At 41.5% G+C, this 21982-nt stretch overlaps 1 protein-coding gene across 5 annotated transcripts; it reads right to left on the bottom strand.

Moving 5' to 3' along the window:
* Positions 1–508: 508 nt before the first annotated feature.
* Positions 509–21122, bottom strand: LOC121723989 (CUGBP Elav-like family member 2). Of its 5 annotated transcripts, none has more exons than XM_042110278.1 (13): positions 21020–21122; positions 12933–13129; positions 11377–11459; positions 10648–10696; positions 9713–9847; positions 6469–6548; positions 5499–5657; positions 5057–5123; positions 4519–4650; positions 4140–4256; positions 2984–3160; positions 829–972; positions 509–684 (listed from the first exon to the last, which is right to left on the bottom strand). In XM_042110278.1, exons 1-13 carry the CDS (start codon positions 21070–21072, stop codon positions 557–559), a joined length of 1521 nt encoding a protein of 506 aa, XP_041966212.1. In that variant the 5' UTR covers positions 21073–21122; the 3' UTR covers positions 509–556. The 5 variants fall into 5 exon arrangements, with proteins under 5 accessions (XP_041966212.1, XP_041966211.1, XP_041966210.1 ...); XM_042110277.1 differs by having other exon boundaries at positions 9713–9850; positions 21020–21120; XM_042110276.1 differs by lacking the exon at positions 21020–21122 and adding an exon at positions 19293–19649.
* Positions 21123–21982: the final 860 nt, after the last annotated feature.

The following is a 21982-nucleotide window of genomic DNA, read 5'->3' as shown; positions in this document are numbered from 1 at the left end:
GGCAGTGCATTTTTGTATAAAAAATATACATTGTATGTTTTTTTTCTAAACCAAAAGGTCAAGCCAGCAATCTCACTGTCCATTTCTGAATACAAACACACATTTTGTTCAGTTTCAATTGAAAGGAAGAAATAACCCTGGAATGAACAAGAACAATTTCTATGGGCAACAACAAAAAATGGTTTGTCGTGCCATGGACAAGTCTTTGACTTGGTTAAGAGAAGTGCAAAGTCTCTTCTCTAAATCATAATACTGTACAGTCAGTACCCATATTCAGTAATCAAGCATAGAACTTAAAATAAGCATAAAACACCTGTCTAAAAAATAATTGGATTGAAATGTAAAAGAACCATACTTTAACCAAACTCTGTATTTCATTCACAGCTGACTTCATAAAGAAAACAAACTGGACAAATAAATGACAAATAAAAGTAATCTTTGTCCAATACCACAGCTCCTGCCCTTATCTACAGCAGTGTGTGCCTCTGGAGCGTCATAGAGGACTTACCCTTGCAGTGCTAACTTGACAGCAAGGGGTTGAGAACCCCAGCTGACATCAGTAGGGCTTGCTGTCATTCTTGGATCGTTTCAGCTGCACCTTCAGCCTCTTCATGCCGATCTGGAAGCCGTTCATGGACTGGATGGCTGCCTGCGCTGATACTGGGTTGTCATAGCTGACAAATCCTATTTTTTTCATTTAGAGAAGTGAAGAAACGTGTTAAGCGTCAGCCTAAATCTCACTTCATTTCAAAGTCAGAAGACAAATGATAACAATTGGTTACTTTGCAGTATGACTGAAGCGAACACTGGGTAAGGAGGCACACGTACCAAAGCACTTGCTTAGATTGGTCTGTTTGTCGATGAAGACTTTGGCAGATACCACATTTCCAAAAGGCATAAACATCTGTAGGACGTCCTGGTCCCCAAACTCCTGTGGCAGGTGGTAGATGAAGAGGTTGGCCCCTTCAGGCCCTGAACGCAGGAGTGAGAAAAGTGAGAACATTACATGTGCACAAAGATCAGATACATTTTTGGTTCAATTTTCTGTGCCAAATACTGCAAATATGAGTATGAAATTCAGTCAGAGCAACAACAATGTTATAGTATAGGGAGGCCAAGAAAAAAACAATATATACAAAGAGGCTACAAAAAATATTAATAATTGAGTGTTGCGGAAGGTCGCATAACTAAAATCACATTGAAAACAAAACATTCAAAAAAGGATGTAATAATGCAATACCGCTTGAAGGAGAATTCCGTGGAAATGCATGGATAAAAATAATACCGTGGAAATGCATGGATTCCAGTTGCTGCTACTGGAAGAAACTGGAACTTATTTTTGGAATCTGATCCCTTATCATACCTGTTCATTCTTACTCGTCGCTTGACTTATCGCGACTAAATTCAAGATGGCTGCAAACGCTAAACTTCGTGAAGATACTGTCTGTATAAATAGTCTTCTAAGTAAACTACCAGTGCTTTTTCAAAGTTCTCAATGTCTCGTTTTAAATGTCAAGGCCCTCGGAAGTCTACCAATGAAGTATGGAGCTACTTTGAGCATCGTAAATGGTATAAAACAGTGATTTATTTGCATGGCTAGGCCGATGCCCGAGGCACCCCCATCGAAAAACTGTTGGTAGCATCGGCTAACTAGCGCCAGATTTCTGAGTGCAGGGGACAAGCAGAGATGAGCTATGAGACATACGTTCACACTATCATGTTTCAACACACTTTAGGTCAAAATCACACCGGAATTCTCCTTTAATTTCATCCTCTGTCTCATTACTTAAAAGTGGGAACAATCACGTTTTGGGACTACCTCATGCGTAGAGAATTTATGAGCCATTAACAGACCTGCCAACCTTAAAGAATTTTTTTGAGTAGCACCCAAGAAAAAAAAAAATTAATGCCTTTATGCATGCAGCCAAAAACAGACATACCTACATGTATGCACACAAGATACATTTTGGATCGCGACCCATCTTTAATGCCGGATATCTATCTAATTTTGATCCAATGCAAACTGAATCTTTTATAGTTGCTCTATAATGTTGACAATCTGTTTTAGAGCCCAATAATCCTGACATATGAAAAACACTTGTGTTGGACTGATGTGGATATGTTGTCCATTTTCTTGTCTCTATTCAGTCATGCCTGGTCTATTATTACCTTGTTTCAATCCATTATTATTAGCTATTTATTTTGTAAAGAAATACAGCTATCCCTCATGCCAACATATTTAATTCACCTGAATATAGGCTACAGTAGATAGAGACTAATGGACATATCTGCCGTCAGTGTGCAGTCTATCCCTTAACTCACAATAGCAAAAACAAATGTTTGTTTTCTTTCATTTTCCTTTTTTTATACATTCAATGTTAAATTATTACCTGTTGACTAATGCAAATTACTGATTGCTTTTAAAGAATTGCAATTTCACATGCTCTCAGTCTCTTTCAGAAGGTGATGCCATTACCCCAGCTAAAGCAATAGATGCGGAATCTGGAAGCCTATTATTTGTTCTCACTTGTTTTCGTGCTCATACACCAGAACAATGATCTACATGCTCCAAAGAAAAAACAAATTGAACACAAGCTCAAGGTCCACTTTCAGACTCTTTGTTAATGGCTGCATTTGACCTTGGAAAAGTTTGCGCTCCCTGAGCGCCTTTTAGTTATGAAAACGTTAACCATCAGCGACACATGGAAAATATAATGCTAACTGAAACAACTAATGAACAAGTAATTACTTTCCAAGACTATTATGCTTTATGTAGACTAATCGCAGCAGGCGTATTATTATAGACCCTTTCAACAAGGTAAACAAAAACAATGCTTGAACGTTCTATTTGGGCCCCAATCTACTTCCTCTGCATTAAGATAACATATGGAATGTTAAAAAGGAAGTCTTGTGGGGCCAACTATGATGCTGATAATGGAACTCTTGAAAGGGTCCATACGGTGTAATGGGACGGTGGCCTTACCCTCCTTCTGGCTTCCTGCAGCACCCTGCTGCAGCAGAGACTGGTTGTAGAGAGAAGGCAGGGCAGAGGCAGTGTACTGCTGCATCCCTGAGTACGCCTGGGTAAGGGCATCCATTGTACCTGCTGACCCGTTGTTTAGACTTGTACTGCCCAGTCCACCATTAAGGGCAGCCATACCTGAGAGAAGAAGAACAAAGTCATTAGGACAGAGTTTGAACAAGCACAGTAGATGGTACCTCAGCAAATATCGGGGGGGGGGGGGGGGGGGGGGGGGGGGGTAATATGAAAGACCAATATTTAGTGTTTCCAGTAGACAGGCAGGAGAGTCCGCAACCTTCAAACAATATTGCGCACCTGGTCCAATTCTGAGGCAGCGGTGGTAATAATTTGTGGCAATGGACCAAATGTACATAAAGGAAACACTGAATACTGTTCTAGCAGATGACACACCAAACACGCTCATGTCCAATAACAATGTGCAAATAATTGTGTGTGCGTGCACAGAACCCCATTAGAAGTCATTGCTCTCCAAGCATTACATATCAACTACAAACAACTACATTTTTAAAAAGATAAGGTCAGCAGTGCATCTCTGGTGATGTATGGCATCAAACTATCGCACACTCTTGGGATGTGACGTCAAAATACAGGCTCTCTAATAAAAAGTTTACAACACTTTGCACAGGTAAGTTATGTGTGTGTGTCATCTCCTAACACTTCTAACCACCCAACACGCCCTCTTCTCTACTCCTCTACCACGGTCTCCAACACTGGACTAGTACTAACGTCCGCACCCTTACAGGGAAGCTACACCCGGCGCATGAAGGGTTCCATTCGAGAATGAAGCGTTCCATTCGAGAATGAAGCGTTCCATTCGAGACTGGTAAAATCCATTTTAGAAGACTATTGGAATATATAGTGGAATCTAATTGTTGAAGCAGACGCAACGCGACTGGAATGCTTCAGTTACGCACCCAGTTTAGTGTCCCCGTCATCCTCCAGTAATAGCATTGATTGATACCATATTAATTCCTACCCAACGTCTTCTTTGCACTGCATCTTGAATGTTATTCCTTACTTTGGATAAAAGCATCTGCTAAATAAATGTAAATGTGTGTGCACGCAAGTGCCCATGCATGTGTGAGTATGCACTTACTGTTGACATTTCCCTGGAGGGCGTTTAGGCTGCCGAGCCCAACGGATGCCCCTGTAAGGCCCTGAAGGGCTCCCAAAGAAGCCAGAGAGCTCATAGCACTAGAGTTGCCTGCGGCACCTGATGGTTCAGGGAGAGATACAAATGAATGGCCATTATGTCATAAAAAAAGAGAATCATTGGGTAAATCAGGCTAAATCATTGTGCAACCACCAATTCTACAAATTACTTACATTAAATTTTAATGTAGAGAAGGTAAGCATTTCATATGAACTTTTAAAGTTAAGTAGAGTGGTTACCCTAGGCCCTATATTTACACTGAACTGCATACAATGTGCACAGTGTACAAGAACACACAATGAAATAAAGGTATTTTCCGCACCTTGGCTAGCCAGACTCCCAAGGCCACCTCCGTTGGTGGAGGACGACATTGCGCTGGAGGGGTTGGACGTCTGAGCAGCGGCAGCTGCTGCAGCTATCGTGGCAAGGTTCTGCAGCTGCATGGCACTCATACCTGAGACATGTAAATAGTTTGAAATCAAGGTGCTGCATTTTCAACACGCTCTCAATCATTATCACACATCTTCCTATTTGGCCTTCTTCAATCCTGTACACATTCATATTGGCCTGGCAATAAGGTGAAATGGCTGCCATGTTACAAAAGAAGAGCTCTCTCCCAAACAGTGACAACATTAAATAACAATGTGAAAGTTACAAAGTGGCTTTGAGTAGAGGTAATGGCTCAGGGAAAATACGAGAAAAAATGATGCCACTCAGCAGGGAGCAGTCACCCAAAGGGGCTCATCTGACGACAATCCGACTGTGAGGCTTGTTTCTTTTTTGACTGGCATGTTGGAGCTCACTGGTGGGAAAGGATTTTAAGTCAGGGTTTGCATTCTGTCTTAATCCATGTGACTCACCACCAAGCTGCTGCACGCCACTGAACGAACCAAGGCTACTGGAGGAGGCTGCTGCCTGCTGGAGCAACTGCAATGAGAGAAGAGATCACATGCTTCACCATATGAAATCCCCTCCATTTCAATACACAAACCCATTATCAACATGGGGACAAATGCCAAGTCATGTGGCTCATAGAGTGCTTGCAGTACTTATGATACATCATGCACGAGTACAGCTTAACAAGGTTAAGAGGTCCATCATCGCCCCGTTAATGATTTAGGGTGGGGTTTCTCAACCAGGGGTGCGTTTCCCAAAAGCATAGTTATTAACCTGTTAGCAACTTAGTTGGTTGGCAATGGGAAATTGCATTGCAACCAACAAAGTTGCTAACTTAGTTAGCAACTATGCTTTTGGGAAACGCACCCCAGGGTAGTGGTGACCATAGAAACGGCCTGCTCTTACTGCAAGGTATTGTGGAGTGAGGCCGCCCAGGCCTGAGAGGTTCCCCCAGGAGGAGGTGCTGTTGAGCTGCTGCATCTGCTGCAGCTGCTGCTGCAGGCGCCGCTGCTCCTTGTCCTTTTGGGTGTCTGCGAATTTCACCACCATGGGAGAGGAGCAGCCCTGCGGAGGACAAACAAAACAACACACACTCTTTTAGGACAGACAAAACACAGCGATTCCAGTGTTGTCATAGCTACCAGAGATGAAACACAGGCCTGTGTGTGTAGGGGGGGGACCAAAAGCTCCTCACTAATGAATCAGCAAAATGGGACCAGTGGTTAGATAAGAACAGAGTGTGAACTAAAATCGTCGCTTTCCCTAGTTGTGGTAAAACATTACATCACAGCCACTTTTGTCAAGACATCAATTATAGGCCAAACACAACAATGCAGACTGGAGCACAGGCTGCGCTCTCACACACAGAAGTTGAAACCAGGACAATTACTGAGAGAAAAATTGGGGGAGGGGACACACACGGACACAGACACACAACACAAAAATGTACACAATTTCACAAACAAACACCATCAAAAGGTTCAGACAGATACAAAAAGGAGCATCTCGACACAAAGTATTTCTAAAGTCATTCATCAGGCACTTCTCTAATTGTCAGGCGCACATGGAAATGGCTCTTCTCTATTTCCCTACTCATTTCCATGCTTACTCTGAACACCTGACCACTGCAACAGACAACCGATTGAAAGCATGACCTTCGATCTTGGGCATAAGAACTTGTTGTGATCAAATCAAATGAGCAAATAAAGTGGCCTAGAGGGTGCTTGCACAAGAGTCAGCTGGACTCCCAAGTTTTGCATAGGTGACCAAACTGTGCACTGAGCTACTCTGGAGTCCCAGAGGACCAGATAAGATGAGGTGTGTGTGTCTGAGTTGGGGGGGAGGGAATCAAAGAAAGGGCTGAGGGGTACAGTACCTCCATAGTCTGAGAGTGATGCATGGTTTTGATTGCATTCTGTGCCATTGCCCTGGTAGAAAACGTAACAAATGCACAGCCTGTAAGGGGAGGGGGAGGGGGGAGGGGAGGAGGAGGGACAATAGGAGAAAGGAGGAGGAGACAAGAGAGAAACAAAAACAAGACAAAAGGTTTTGACAAGCCATTATGAAAATAACATGACAAAAACAGAGAACAGAGAATGGCATCGAAAGCACACAGAGCCGATCTCATTGGTTAGCACACAGAGAGTAGACACACTCACACAAAGTTTGCGTAAAGATGTTTGAACATGCTGCCACTGGACTGGCATTAAAAAGGTACAGTATGAAGTAAGCAAGGCACTCTCAGTTCCCTTTCAAACTTTTAAATCGCCAACAACGGACGTGTCGGGCTGTGCGCCCTTCTTCAACGTATAATGGCGATTTACGAAGTGCTGAAGAAGGGCGCACAGCCCGAAACGTCCGTTTTTGGCGATTAAAAGTTTGAAAGGGGACTGAGAGTGTGGTCCTTCATACTTACTTCATACATTATCACTATATGAGGGATTCAGCACCTAGTTAAGTTAAAACCAGTAAGTCAGTTAGTGTGAGCGTGTTGCTTCAGATATTATTAAAAGGTACAGTCTGCGATTCTATCACCACCATACCCAAACTTTGCGGTCCCCTATCTGCGCTCCACCCCCGCGAGATTCATACGCACCCCTGGCTCTGCTGAAGCACACATTAGGCTAACACATTCGACTAACTATCCCAGCCAATCGATATGGTGCTTCAGAACCTTTGAAAGGAGGTGCAATGATTGTCTACTGAGCTCCAATAGCCAGTAGTTTTTGCAAAACCAAATTGCAGACTGCAAATGTACTAGATTTTTCATTTTTACTACATAGAGAGGCCATTTTCATGGACATGATCACTACTGCAATTTCAGGCTATGTGAGAAACAGGAAGTGTAAGCATGGAGGCGGTTATTCGAGAACAGGAAGATACTAACCAATGAAAGTCATCCTGGCTCTAAAATGTTTAAAAGCTCATTATTTAGTTCTTGTGAATGTATCATGTTGGACAGATGCATGTGCAAGTGCAGGGGGGACAAAAGACAAGACAACACAAGAGAGGCTTTCAGCATCCACACAGGTCTACAGTGGTCCAGGCACGAAGTGTGCTTTCCACAAAGCCCCAAGAGGTTGGTCAACACAGAGATAAAACACCCAATGAGGAGAGGTCACATGTAAGCGACTGACTAGCAAATGTTTAACTTTCCACCACCAGCATAGTGAGACACCAATATTCCCACACTGCAACAGATAAAACGGGATGGACTTTGACTTCATCACATGAGGCATGAGGCAGTCTACACGTTTGGTGCCACTGGAAATCTAGCAGTGCTTTAGAAAAACAAACAAAAACAAAACAAAAAATGGTATAATGAGAAAGTATGTTTGCGTGATGGACTTTGATACACTGGGGTAATTGGAAGTTAGGGGACCATGTGTTGAGATATGAAAGCGACACAGTGAGAACAAGTATGAATCGTATCAGTGGGGTTGAGACTCTGTACGTTTACCAGAAGCCAAAAATAACCTGGTGTACAAGAAAGTGTCCACAAATCATTTGGGGAACGTGATCATGACAACCTTAGCCTAGTTCAACACAGCAAGCACAGACAGACTGGCCATGCTGCAGCAGAGAATAAATCCACAGGCACGCAGTTGACTAGGAGTCATGACGTACACTAAAAATCACCAATTTAAACTACTGCACAGTTCCTGTAAAACTATTCTGATAATATTGACTGTTAGAAAAGAAAAACAGTTTCATTACTAAAAAGGCAATAATTATTTTATTTAATTTTATAGTTGCTATTTTAGCACTCATGTTTTAACAAAAGCAAACTCAGGCCTAGATGTTCTAAGAATTACCGTCATATTACTGCCTGTTTCTGACGCCATTTGCACCTTAAAAGAGCATTTTGCCTGCCACTGGAGTGCAGAATGGCAAACTGTGCTTTTCTTACTCATGCATATGCATCTGGTTCTCACAACTTTTTCTGTCATTCCTTGAGGTGGGGAATTTTCAAGCCCCACTTGACCCATCAACCCGGCAAAATGGTAACGTTCAAATATTATTTTTTTTTGCATTTTGGTTCCAAGTTACATTTCCCGTCTCGGTCGGCTGGATCGGATGTTATTTTAATTCATATGTTCTGTTTTGAATCTATGATAATCCTTGTCAAAAAAAGATAGGCACATTTTTTTTTTATTATTATTAGCATTTCTTCCTGTTCCTGGCACCCCACCTGTCTATTCCCCACTAGTTGGGCCCACCCCACACTTTGAGAACCACTGATCTATGGGAAGGTCGAGGGGAAAGTGCGAGTATCGTGCGAAAACATGGGAGAAGTGTAATAGCAATTGATTAGGTATTCCGGCATTCATATGAAAACAGTGCAACAAAGTCTGTTTTGTGGTGAAAAATGTCTGCCTTTTAAAAGCAGATGTAATACACATTGGAGTTTGCATCAATTAAAGAAACTTATACAATAGAATCAGTCTTCAGTGCACCAGTTTTTCTTACTAGGTCAAAAGTAATCTTAACTTTGGCTTGCCTTACTAGATTTGTTGGAATGAGGCCTAGTGGGGGGCATCATGGTCATTATCATTTTTCTGCATGGGCATCAGAGTGTTGTTTGATTATCACTTATGAGCAAACAAGTACACAATAATGTACTGCTGTCATATACCGGTACAGCTCGCTCTCTTAAAATGCCCTACTTCCATGTTAGTTTTTCTACTTCTTCCTTCCTGAGGATGGTTTGTAGTGCTAGGTTTAATCAATGCATCATATCAGAGATATTGCTTATAACAAATTGTTGAAGACAACTGGATGTGGATCTTTTTTTCTAATTTTCCCTTCCTACCCAAAACATCTGGGGGGCTGTATGAAACCTGCTGGTGGGCCTTATCTGGCCCCCGGGCCTCATGTTTGACACCCCTGGTCTAGATAGACTGTACATGTCTGTACGCAAAAATGTGAGCGAATTCTGCTTGAGTGTTCATGGTGAGCTGATCTGGGGACAGAATTGAGGCCAGAGCGCTCAATGCACGTGACAAACAGGATGAGGGCTGGCAGTCCGGATGGTCAGAACAGATGATGGTCATGGGAACGTGATGCTGCAGTGGCCATTTTCCCCCCACAAACCATCAGAGAAACTGCAGTTTACCCACCTCGGCTTGTACCATCAGGTCCACGCAAAATCCGACATTCTTCTATCTGTCCGAATGGGGAGAACATCATCCGCACCTCATTCTCGCCATACTTTTTGGCCACCATGCCGATGAAGAGTTTGCGGTCCTCCACAGCTGCTGAAAAACAAAAAAAACAAAATGTACAGACAATTGAGTTCCATACTGCATGCTTGTAGCCTGTGTACTCCTGCCATTATGAAGCCTTCTCTTAAAGGAGAATTCCGGTGTGATATTGACCTAAAGTGTGTTGAAACATGATACCGCAACTGCTAGCCATGCATTTCCACTGAATTATTTTTGGAATCTTTGGTCCCTTATCATACCTGTTCATTCGTACTCGTTGCTCGACTTATCATGACTAAACTCAAGATGGCGGTGAACGGTAAACTTCATGAAGGTACTGTCTGTATAAATCGTCTGGTAAATAAACAACCAGTGCTTATTCAAAGTTCTCAATGTCTCGTTTTAAAATGTCAAGGCCCTCGCAAGTCTACCAATAAAGTATGGAGCTACTTTGAGCCTCGTAAATGGTGTAAAACAGTGATTTATTTGCATGGCTAGGCCGATGCCCGAGGCACTCACATCGAAAAACTTTTGGTAGCATCGGCTAACTAGCGCCAGATTTCTGAGTGCAGGGGACAAGCCAAGATGAGCTATGAGACATATGATGCCGAGTGTGAACGTGTTTCAACACACTTTAGGTCAATATCACACCGGAATTCTCCTTTAAGTCTGCTGGGAATCCCCCCCCGTCCAAAATTCTTTAGCCCTTCCTCCAGTCTCTATGTAAAACCAAAGGCAGCTAAGCTCATCATTTAATCCCAGAAATGAGACCCAGAGAAAGGCTTCAGTGAGGAACCAAAATGTGCTGACAGGGTCCACAACAACTTCATGTTCCTAGCACAGCCGCTCACCATTTGTTTTGTCGGTGTCTGCAGGCTTCATCTGAATGGGATGATGCATCTAGTAAAATATAGAAAAAAAAAATTAAATGACAATTTCAGTAACTGTTGAGGTTACTTTTCAATCACTATACCAAAAACAATGTGATTACGCTCTGCCAAGGACTTCTAGAATGTATTTTACATCCTAATGAATGCATTTAACTTCATCCAAAGGCGCTTCAGAGGAATTCCTACTGATATGCACCTGAAACTGTCCACACATCACGATCTTTGCTTAATATCAGCACAAATGTTTCACTGCAACTTACAGGCTGGCTGACACTGCTCTCAAGAGCAACACAAAAAATAAAGCAGAGCACCAGAACTGGCAATGTGCTTTTTTGGGGGGAAAACAGACCAGCATGGAATACAGATGGTCCTCTCAGCACGAGCGCTAACGTCAGGAGCACAACAATGCAGAGTTCGAGTTACGCCTTTACAGCCAATAGCACACTGCTGTCTGCACTGCATGGTTGAAAATGACGTCAATTATGTATTCTACATTAAACTATAATGAATGACTCATGTAAGAAAATAATACTAGATAGGTATAACTTGGCTTTGAACTGTTCTATTAAGATTGTGGTGAAAAGCAAGATACATGAAGGCACATTTACTACATTGCACATACTACATTGATTTATGTTGCTCAAATGAGATGTGTAACAAATTAAAAAAAAAAAAAAAAAAAAAACTTACCCCAGCTAAGGTTTTTATGTTATGCAATGCATTCTGGGCCTCCAGAGCTGCCTTTCTAGTATAAAATGTAACAAAGCAGCAACCTGCCGGGAGAAGAGGGAGCATTTACAGAACAAGACTTAAAGAGACGGCAGAAAAGGAGCACAGAGTGGAGGCAGGATGCATACAAACACATGACAAGACAAACGTCAAAAAGGGATGCTATAGAAAGGATTACAAAGAGCACTGGACACAAACTGGTACAATGCTCCTGACCGTTTCAAACCTGACTGAATTAAAATCATGACAGAGGCCTGAACACTCAACACAGGCAGCAGTGTTTTACATAACGCAAGGGTGCTCATGCCCACACTCAGAGCAGGAGGAGGGGGATGCGGGTGGGGGTGGGTGTGTGTGTGTGTGCAACAGAGCAGGCAAGAGAAGAGCTGGAACGCGCTCTACATCTTGGCGTCCCAGTAGAATGCCAGTGGCGACTCAGGCTGCCTGTCAGTAGCGCTGTAAAGTGGAGCACTGCAGAGTCTCTGACCTACATAACGGAACCCTCCACTGCTGCTGATTCTGCCAGCCTCCACCGACTGCAGGAGCTACCGACTGGTGAAGGCGGCAATGAGCGCATGGTTGTCTTTGTGCGAAGGCTTCAATGGCTGTTATATTTAGCCGTTTCGACATCAAGGTGAATAGGTGTGTTTATTCCTGCCTCTATTCACAGGCTTACGCTATATCTACATATTCAGTTCACATTAGCCATGGAAATCAATGACCGGTTATGCACATATGCAAAATATGTGGTCGTCATGGTAACGGCCTGCAGGAGAAGAATAGGAACATCTCGTCAATGGAAATTCACCAGCAGAATCAATCTGGATAAAGCACACGTTACGTACTACTGCAGATCTATGCATGTTGAGCTGAAAATGAGACAAAACAGCAAGAGCATTGAGTAATGAACCAGAGCTCTGCTGCTGGAACTGCCGTCACAAGGATACAACTTGTGTTATTGAATTTCTGGTGAGAGATAATCACCTGCCCTGTTTAGTCGGTGGTATTGCTATGGATGTGACAGTGACACCTTATTCAATTTTAAAGCTCTAAAAGATCCACTATTGAAACCACTCCTACTAATAACATTGGTAATCACACGGTCAATTTAATCTAAAGCAACACAGAATCACCTGCCAATGCGTCAAAAAAAAAAAAAAAAAAACTTTCCTAAATAGATTTACGCACACTGACTGGAGGGGCACGGCTTGGCATGGCTTCAGATTCCATGGCATATAGCAGAGGCCAACTATGCCCTGGCATCTATGGACACCCTGCAGCATGACAGCCATGTGAAACTACTGCAGGCACGGGGTGAAGATCTTGACACGGTTGGTGTTATGGGCTTCACACATCAGTAAAGATCACAACAACAGTACTACACACAAAAAAAAAATATATATACTGGCTGTGATGTAGATACCCAGACCAGAGATAGGTCAGGATGAAATGAAACGAAAGTAAAGCAGGCCAGATGTGGTAGCAGCTGTGGTTGACATCAGCTAATGCAAGCTTACCTTTGCTCTGGGGCGGGTTCTGAGTGCGATCGCGAAGAATGTTAATTTGGTGAATGGCACCAAAAGGCTCAAACAATTCCTTCAGCTCTGTTTCTGTCCAGGACCGCGGGATCTGCCCAACAAACATCTTGATTGTGTCTGGATCGGGCTGGTCCAAATGCTCTAAAGACCCATTCATGTTGTTGCCAGTGCTGTTGCTGTGAAAGAGCAGAGAGTGGATTTTGTTTTACATAACGATAGCGACACATCAATTGTAAGAAGGGAAATCCGAGTTTATGTGCTTTCCTATTTAAACATTCAGACACTGACACTCCATCTAAGATAGATAAGATAAGATTTTATTAAATCCCACACCTGGGAAATTTACTTGTCACAACAGCCCAACAATGCATAAATAAAAAGTAAAAGACAATTGCAAAAAAAGTCAATGCAAATGTTACCCCTGACCCAAAAAGTAACCCCTTTCATATGATCGAGAGGAGAGCTGGCGTGAGAAGGAACCTGACTAACGATGACACATCATACATGTCAGACTCACATGCCTTCATCTCTGACTGAGATGACATGGGGAACGTAATATTGTGGTAAGATGGGCAGCCATGAAATAGCCTCGAGTCTAGAAATACCTTTGAGTACATTAAGTGTTGGAAGAAAACATGAACAAATCAAACGAACCACACAAAGACAGAGGCGATGGGGAAACATGGGACTCAGATAATACTATACAGACCTTTGTGCTCGAGTTATCCATCTCTTACACATAGAGCTCAAACGTTCAGCTGAAACACCAAGATCCTTAAAGGACTTAAATGACATCGCCCAGTTTAAATGCTAACAAAAGGTAGCTGCTAACACCACAAGTGTGGCTTCCTGTTAGTCCAGAACCTTGCAAGATGCAGTCAAGTAATCAAACACCACAAAAAATGCCTGTGTCAATGTCCTCCAGAAGATTGGTCCTCTTGACAAACTCAATAACCATAATCCAAACATTTGCGGAGATGATGCTGGACCATATCTTCCTCAGTGGCTTGAGACAGCACAGGGATCGACTTAAGGCTCCCCTTACAGAGAAGGGCTAACAAAAGGGTATTGTTTGAAAAGGCTGGCAAATACCATTCACGATTCCCAGAGCAACACAATAGCCCAAGTGAGAGATGGACGTCATAAACACATCGAAGGCTGCCCCTGCCAGCCAGTAGTCACCGAGGTATGTGACACCATTTATCCGGCTGCCCATGACAAATGTGCTGTGTTAGGGGGTCGAGTTGTCAGTGCTCATGCCCAAACGTGTGACAAACCCAGAATGCAACTCCCTAGAGGTCACCAGGTATGATCAACTTCGCCCTTAACAAATGTGTACGTTGTCTAGACCAAATACTACTCAGAGCCAGTGAGAGCCAATCCAAAAGCACGAGGCCTGTATAGGCAGCCCATGGCATCATTTCCTACTGCCAGCTGTGCTGTTGGGGACCTGCCAAAACACACCTACATTACAGGTTGTGAGCCCTTGAATTTCACAAAACTCATCTCAATCATTTCAAGTTTTACCTGGAAATAACATGTTTATATGTAAATCAACTTTAGAGGACATGGCGGTTCGCAAAATGAGACATTTTGCCTTTTAACCTGGACTCATTAAATTGTAAAGACTAAGTTCTTCTACAAAACAGTTTTAGATTAAGAAGGCATGGTCTTAAGCAAGAGACAGATTTTTTTTACTTGTGGTTTGAGACAGGATTCACTCACAACCTTCTTCTACCTCACAGATTGTTGAAACACGCACTGGCACACCAGCCCACAAGTTTCTATTACCCAAAAATGGGTGTATATCAGAACGCGATCAGATAAATAGTAACTGCCATCTTTAATAACTGCCATACTGTATACCCCAATTAAAGTCTATGTCACCGTTTAACTGGCTTCCTCTCAAATACTTGTTTAACTGTAAGCAAATGACACCTCGTGCCTGGATAAGGCTGCGAGCCAGAACAGAAAGGTCAGGTTACTGCTACATACTCCTCCTCTCTCCTCCACACTCCTCGACCTCAGGTCTGATGAAAGCCTTGGCAGATGACTGTCTCAAAAGACTGTTGAAACTGAAAGGTATAGAAACAGTCAGCTTTGCCATCAAACTACTTGCTTTTGTTAGAATACGCAATAAATCCATACAATTACAGCACCAAAGTGAATAAATGTAAAAGATACTTCTATCAAAACTGACAAGTTATCAAAAAGCCTTCACCATTAAATTTGCATTGCACATCCAGGCATGTGGAAATTTGCCTTCGACTGTTGAGATAGCTCCTAGTTTTGGCTGTTTGCATCATCAGGTCATTACAGTGCCTTGGGGTTTTGTTTACCTACATGAACCTCAAAAACTCACCTACAAGCCACTGCATTGTCTTTGTCGTTAATGAACTATAAATTTAAGTGGGGAAATACTTCCACCAGTTTCACCTTGTAAACTTTTCGATCGACTTCATTGTTACCCCTCAAGGGATTTTTACTTTTACTTACATTTGATGCAAATTTGTCTTCAATTCAAGCACATCAGCATTATCTTTGTCATCCCATTTATAATCACTATCATTTTATCGATGTCTAATATATGTCTCCCCTTTGACCTATTTATTTATTTACTTATTTAACTTTTAGGAACAAAGCCATACACCACTCAGCATCTTACCAAGCAAATGTATAGCAGACTAGCCAGCCAGAGCTTCAAGCATGTGATGCATCATTAATATATTGTGCACACATCTTCAGATGTCAGATTATTTTAAATCATGTGTGTGACAATTATATATTTCAAAGTTAATCGAGTAAATAATTCCACACACTGGTTGCTTGCAAAAGAATGGAGTAGGCATAACTAGGACAGTCTTCCTGTAAACAGTGGCCTATCAAACCGTGATTTAAATCATTTAGTAGATTTGTACCAAGGTACTTGTATAAACACCATGATTGTGTCAAACGGTCAACAATCTTATCCAGTTAAATCAGTAGGCTTATTCTATTGTACGCCCAGGTGTGCCTTCCCAATAACACGTTGACAGTATCCTCAATGGCTTTATGGCTCAATCGACCTGGAATTGGAGAACCTGGGAATTGCTATACTTTCTACTTCCCCGCTAACTGAGCAAGCTGATATACTCAGCTTTTGTCAATTTCTGTTGACAGTATAGTGGACAAGAGATGCACTGATATGGAATTTTAGGGCCGATAACAATAATCAATATTTATCTGTTTGTTGTGGTAAATAACAATACAATTGCTATAACTACAGGGAGTTTCACAATCAGGGTAAGTGTTTTGACTAAAAATGAAACCTTATTGAAATATCATTAGTTACATAAATGAGAAGTTGCAATTAGAACGCCCCCTTGAAGTTGTAACTCTTTTGAACCCTGTGTACCCCGAATTCAAATGCCCAAGATAGCTGTGCCCAACTGTAAATGAAAGCCATAGAAATGTATTGTTTATTAGCAGTTCTGTCCTTTCTCCCATTTCATCAAATCAATTGTAGAGACCATAATGTTCAACCTCCATAAACCCAACAAAACTGAGCCTGGCTACAGTAGAGTCCCATGTGGGAAAGTTTCACCAAAAATAGTTACTGAGGCCTAGTGGAGGGTAGGCCTACTTAGCCTCATGACAAATTCAATTAAAACAGACAATCTAATTAGGTCTTTCACTCACTAAGGAATATATCAACGTATGAAAAGTTCTCAATACAAGATCAAAAAGATGAGGCAACTGTATAACTGAAAGGCACAGAATTGTGTTTACAATAGACATGTAGACTCTTAGAGCAGTGAATGAGGTGGCTACATGCAATGAGTTCCGTCTTAAACACAATCTCATATGCTGCAATAACATAATTTTCACCAACTCCTGTATGAATAGGTCTATACCCTTGGCATTTTCGTGACCTGTGTCAAACATGAAGACCACTCTCTGGTTAGACCTAATTTTAGTAGTCTATTAAGCACTCTGAAGTTCACACTAATTAATCTGTTTTATTGCTATGCTTGACAGCTACATGCTCGGTCCTATGGTGTTAACACAAGGTATCGTGTGCAGTTTCATGTCTGATTAGTCTGGAGGCCTGGGAGAGCCAAACCACAGCATTTTAAACTTAAAACACAAGATCCTCTCAAAACCCAATGTGAATAATACAAAGCCCACAAAAATAACAAAGCTTCCATATGGAGGATATTCCCCCACACTGCTGTCAGCGTAAACAAGCTCTTACATTAGTGTACTGAACATTCACAGATCTACACAAATTATTGAAAATACTTCAACTGAATCTCAGACAAAACATGAAGACCCATGATATGAATTTTAAAAATCTGAGAAGAAAAAAGGGAGAGAAAAAAAAACAAGCACAAAACTATCTCTGATCTCTACAATGTTCAGGCTAAGAAACGTGCCTAACACCTTTTCTACCACTCAAACTGTAAGCTGGGATATAGCTATTGGTATGCCCCTTTTAAGCTGGCAGAACATGGAATTTAGTCAATTACTGGGATCTTAGAAAAACTAAGGATCCAACTGAAGATCCCTCAATTGAGTAAAGCAATTGTTGACAAACCAGGAAATAGACATGGGGGGTATTTCCCACATTTAGATTTAAGAGAAGTCTTACCCTAAAAGAGAAACTATGAAAATCTCAATGTTCAAAAATACAACATTAATTATCCTACATTGTGGAGATGCATGTCTATTTCAAAATAGGCAAAACCCAAGCTATACAAGTAGGAATCGTGAATCTAACCTACAGAATTCCCTTCAAGTTGCTAACAGCCCATATGCTACAGACTATTGATGTCACCAAGCATGTGGTTTGCAATGCTATTGCACAAGTTAAGTTAGGCTCTCACACGTCCTGTAATGTCAGCAAAATCCATTGCTTTACTAGTGCCTTAATATACAGCACTTGAAACAACAAGTTCTTATTTAGCTTCAAGAATAAGTTTACATGTAAGCTTATACATATAAAAAACATTTCTTATGATCACAATGTTGTAATGATCACGATGTATTCGTGCTGCGTGGTGTGGGAAGACACGTGTTATGAACAGCTGTGGGTTGACATCAAGGTGAAACCAGAACCCATGGACAGCAAAGAACTCCCAACCTTAATGGACATTAGCTAGATAGACTGCATTACCTACATTACCTGTCCTATATCTGCTCCCAGGTACAACAAGCGCACAGTACCCTAAACAAAAGCAGTGTAAAACACACCCAACTGAAATATTTGGGGAAAATGACACAGTGGACGTATATAACACAGTTTGACAATAATGTACTGCAACAATATATATATGCATTGAAACACCACTTACACAATTGCATTAAGCAACTAAGTTAACACGTGCCCATGTGTCCCCAGCCTCCATTACGTGAGCCAAAGCGAGCTAGCCAACCTCAAAGCCCAAATAAATGCCAAGTTATAGATATCGTTAAATATTCGTATGAGCACAACCAACACATCCATTTAAATATTTTAAAACGGGTGTTCAGTAAACACTACAAAACATATTTGGGTAGCGTTAACGTTATTTCCAGAATACGTATATTATGTAGCATCATAGCTAGTTAGCTAACGTTAATTTGGGCAAAATAGGGGAGGTGGCCGCGCGGGCTGGACATTAATTCGCTTAACCACACACAGATGGACCGAACTGTTTATTCATATGAATTAAACAACTTACATTTTCCTTTAAATCTATCAGGTGATCTTTTATTTAAATGGTAAATCATATGTTTCCTAATAAACATAGCAACCTCCATATCTCGCCCTTCACACTACAGTTAACGTTAGCCGTCAGCTAGCATGTTAACAACGCACTTTAAAGTGAACTTAGTCAGAAGGTTAACGTGACTTCCTCATTTCCATACACAACCCTCAAAAATGGCTTTCGCCAATGTGCTAGTCTTCTTGATACACCCATCTTAAATCGGTTGATCAACACCACCGTGAAAACGACAGGCTGAATCACGAGACGCCGACTGCTAACAAACGTTAACATAACGCTATGCCTTTCACACATTGAAGTAGAACTTGACGCTACATGGCTAGCGAGCAAGCCAGACAGTCAAGGATTGATACGTTTTAATGACATAAATCATATTGGCCCAAATAATCCTAACATTACTTTTAATTCTATTGCAAGTTAAGATGTTCAATAACCAGGGAGTTTCAAGTAGTTAGCATTTCAACATTAGCTAACGAGCTAGCTAGTGAAGGGTTGATACCGTTACGCTCCCTGGATAATTTGGGTAGCCCAAAATAACGCCACGCTATTACCCTCAGTGTGTTATTAAGTTTAGAAAGGCAAAATTACTTACATGGTATCACAAGAACCCAGCAATCGACTATCGGCTTTCATATCCGGATGGTATTCAAGACTATATGCAGAAGTCATGGTTGCATGTAGCTAACTAGCTACCACTGTGGTATACGAAACACGCGCGACTGTCTCCCCCCGCTTGTGTGATTCAGCTACTGCGCTAGATATGTCATAGAAAGACAGGTGCAAGGCCTCCCCTCCTCAGCCAAAGATTCTTTACTACTACCCAGTCCCTTCTCTCCGCTCTTTCATTGTTGTTCCCAAAATCCTAACCGAAAATTTGTCCTCATGGCGAAAGATGATGTTAGCTAAACTAAATGGGTCAGAAGAATGGCCTTTTAACGGAGGCGTGGCTCTCTCTCTGCAAACCATAGGCTACCGAAACACCCATTCTGAAACCACAGGGGGATTTGAATTATTTAAATATTTTTTTGTTTTACAAATAACATTGCGATGTTATGCAAATGACGTTACTTTAATCGTGGGCACCATTGTAAACTAGGCTACATAGCAAGATGTTGTTCCGGATAGCACCTCGTGAAATACTGGAATAGACTGAAACAAGCTGCTAAATAAAGCCTTAGTGGTGAATTCGAATAGGCAACTATGACACCTAACCTAGGCTACAGGATGTGTATTATGTGAAAGGAGTGGGGATCAAATCATTTTGAAAATCTAAAACAACCTATCTTCTTAAAACAGCAAACAAATCATACACACACACACACACACACACAGTTTGGACGTTATAGACGTTGTGGTGCTGGGGGTTGGGAATAGCCTGAAAAACCCAGCGGGACACTTCACAATTAGCAACTCGGATTATGCCCATTTCCAATACAAAAACATCAAAATGTAGCCTAAATTAACTCGCTGCGCAATCAATTAATGATTTGTTTAGGTTACTGAACCTGTAGCCAGTCTGTGATCTCACCTAATCCTATTTCACCATATTAAACCTAGGCCTACTAATCCCCTTACATTTATCCATAGTCTTACAATGTTGTTCATGTTTATGTTTCTGTTAACCTAGGTTACTCTACAAGCCTCACCACTAGTCTGGGAACCTTTAACCCTCTACATTTCCACATGACCGGCTCTGGCAAAGATGACACAGAAAACCAGTCACGCGTGTTGGTTTAGTTAGTCCATCCTTATGAATACTAGGCACCAATCACATAACATCAACCACACAAGTTCAGTAGTTCTTCACATGCTTAGGCCTATTTGTGGAAGGCAGAAGTTAATTAAAAGGTGTTTAAAACTGAATATTGTCTCACCCCTCAGCCAGATGTCATGATAGATGACATTTATCAGGTAATGTTGATTCAAATGTTGCTGATTACATGACAGGCAACACCATGATTCAGCCTAACAATGTGCATTATAACAACAAAACAAGGAGATACTTCAGTTACCTAATCCTGAGAAGAGATATATGCATCTTGTTATCTTTAAACAGGAAGATATTTTCACATATTAAACAGGACAATATTTTAAAATGTTATGCCTTTCAGGGACACTGTTATTTTTCTGTCTTTTAAGATTAACAATAGCAATTACAGTCCAGACCACAGTAAAATGCATGCCCAATTTCCATTGATGATGAAAAACAAGGCCTATAGGTAGAGAGCTGAAAGCAACACATCCTCAGACACAAAGAAAACACAAATCATAGGCGGGAAACCAGATTCTGCAATGATGGGAGGAAATGTGCACCCGTACCTTAACAGTAAGTCCTCACTTCTCACAGGAGTACAAGATGGGGGGCAACGCATGCTGTCAACATTCAAGCTCTACACCGAGGCCAGATAGTGGAGCACTCCAAAAGCACTGCTTAGTGTGTGATTGCCTTGAGAAATGGCTCCTTTCTTTGCTGTCTCTCTCTCTCTCTCTCTCTCTCTCTCTACAATGAAGAAGCCTAGATTCAGTGCAGTGAAGTGGAGCCCAACCCCTCTGCTGACTGGCCTGGCTGAAATAATCCTTTCTGACAGCTCATCCTGCACTAATGCATTGTGCTGCCTAAGGCAACCACATTCAGATACCATGAAACCTTTTTAAATCTTTTTGAAAAACAAAAGATTTAAAAAAGTTTTCATATCACTACATTGTTTCATTTACATCATTTATGGGAGTTTTCATTTCTGATTTATTCATGAATTTTGATTCTGCTGCTGTCATTTCATCTAACAGTCTCGCCATTTTTATGTCTGTTTTTAATCGCAGTAATACTACATAAATAACAAAAAACATTTGTAAAGTATGGCCCATGCACTATCCTGTTTCATATCACCAAAGGGTAAAATGTCGACACCTGGTGGTAGCTTTAACTGCTACAACTGAGCAGAAGAAATACTGTGAATTACTCACTTTGAGCCTGGTTGACACCAAACCAATTCTCAAAAGAGACACTTTTAGCTCACTTTCAATGGGTGCTCTTTTAAGGGGCTTTTAATATAATTCAGCCAGCACTGTTGAGGATGAAGCTGGAAGGAGATGGGGTGGACTGCCACCTGGCTGCATGGATCACTGACTACCTCTAACAAAGTATGTAAGTGACTTTGAGTCTAATGTGGTTGTCTGCATCTCTGATCTAGTTGACTTGGATCATACTCAGGTATTCATTTGAAAGCCCAGATCCTACCCTAGACTAGTGATATGTATAATTCTTCTATGATATTACACCAC

The sequence above is a fragment of the Alosa sapidissima genome, chromosome 11, assembly GCF_018492685.1.
Source record: "Alosa sapidissima isolate fAloSap1 chromosome 11, fAloSap1.pri, whole genome shotgun sequence".
NCBI lineage: Eukaryota > Metazoa > Chordata > Actinopteri > Clupeiformes > Clupeidae > Alosa > Alosa sapidissima.
Note: the sequence above shows the minus strand (reverse complement) of the source record. Positions and strands in the feature narration are given on the sequence as shown.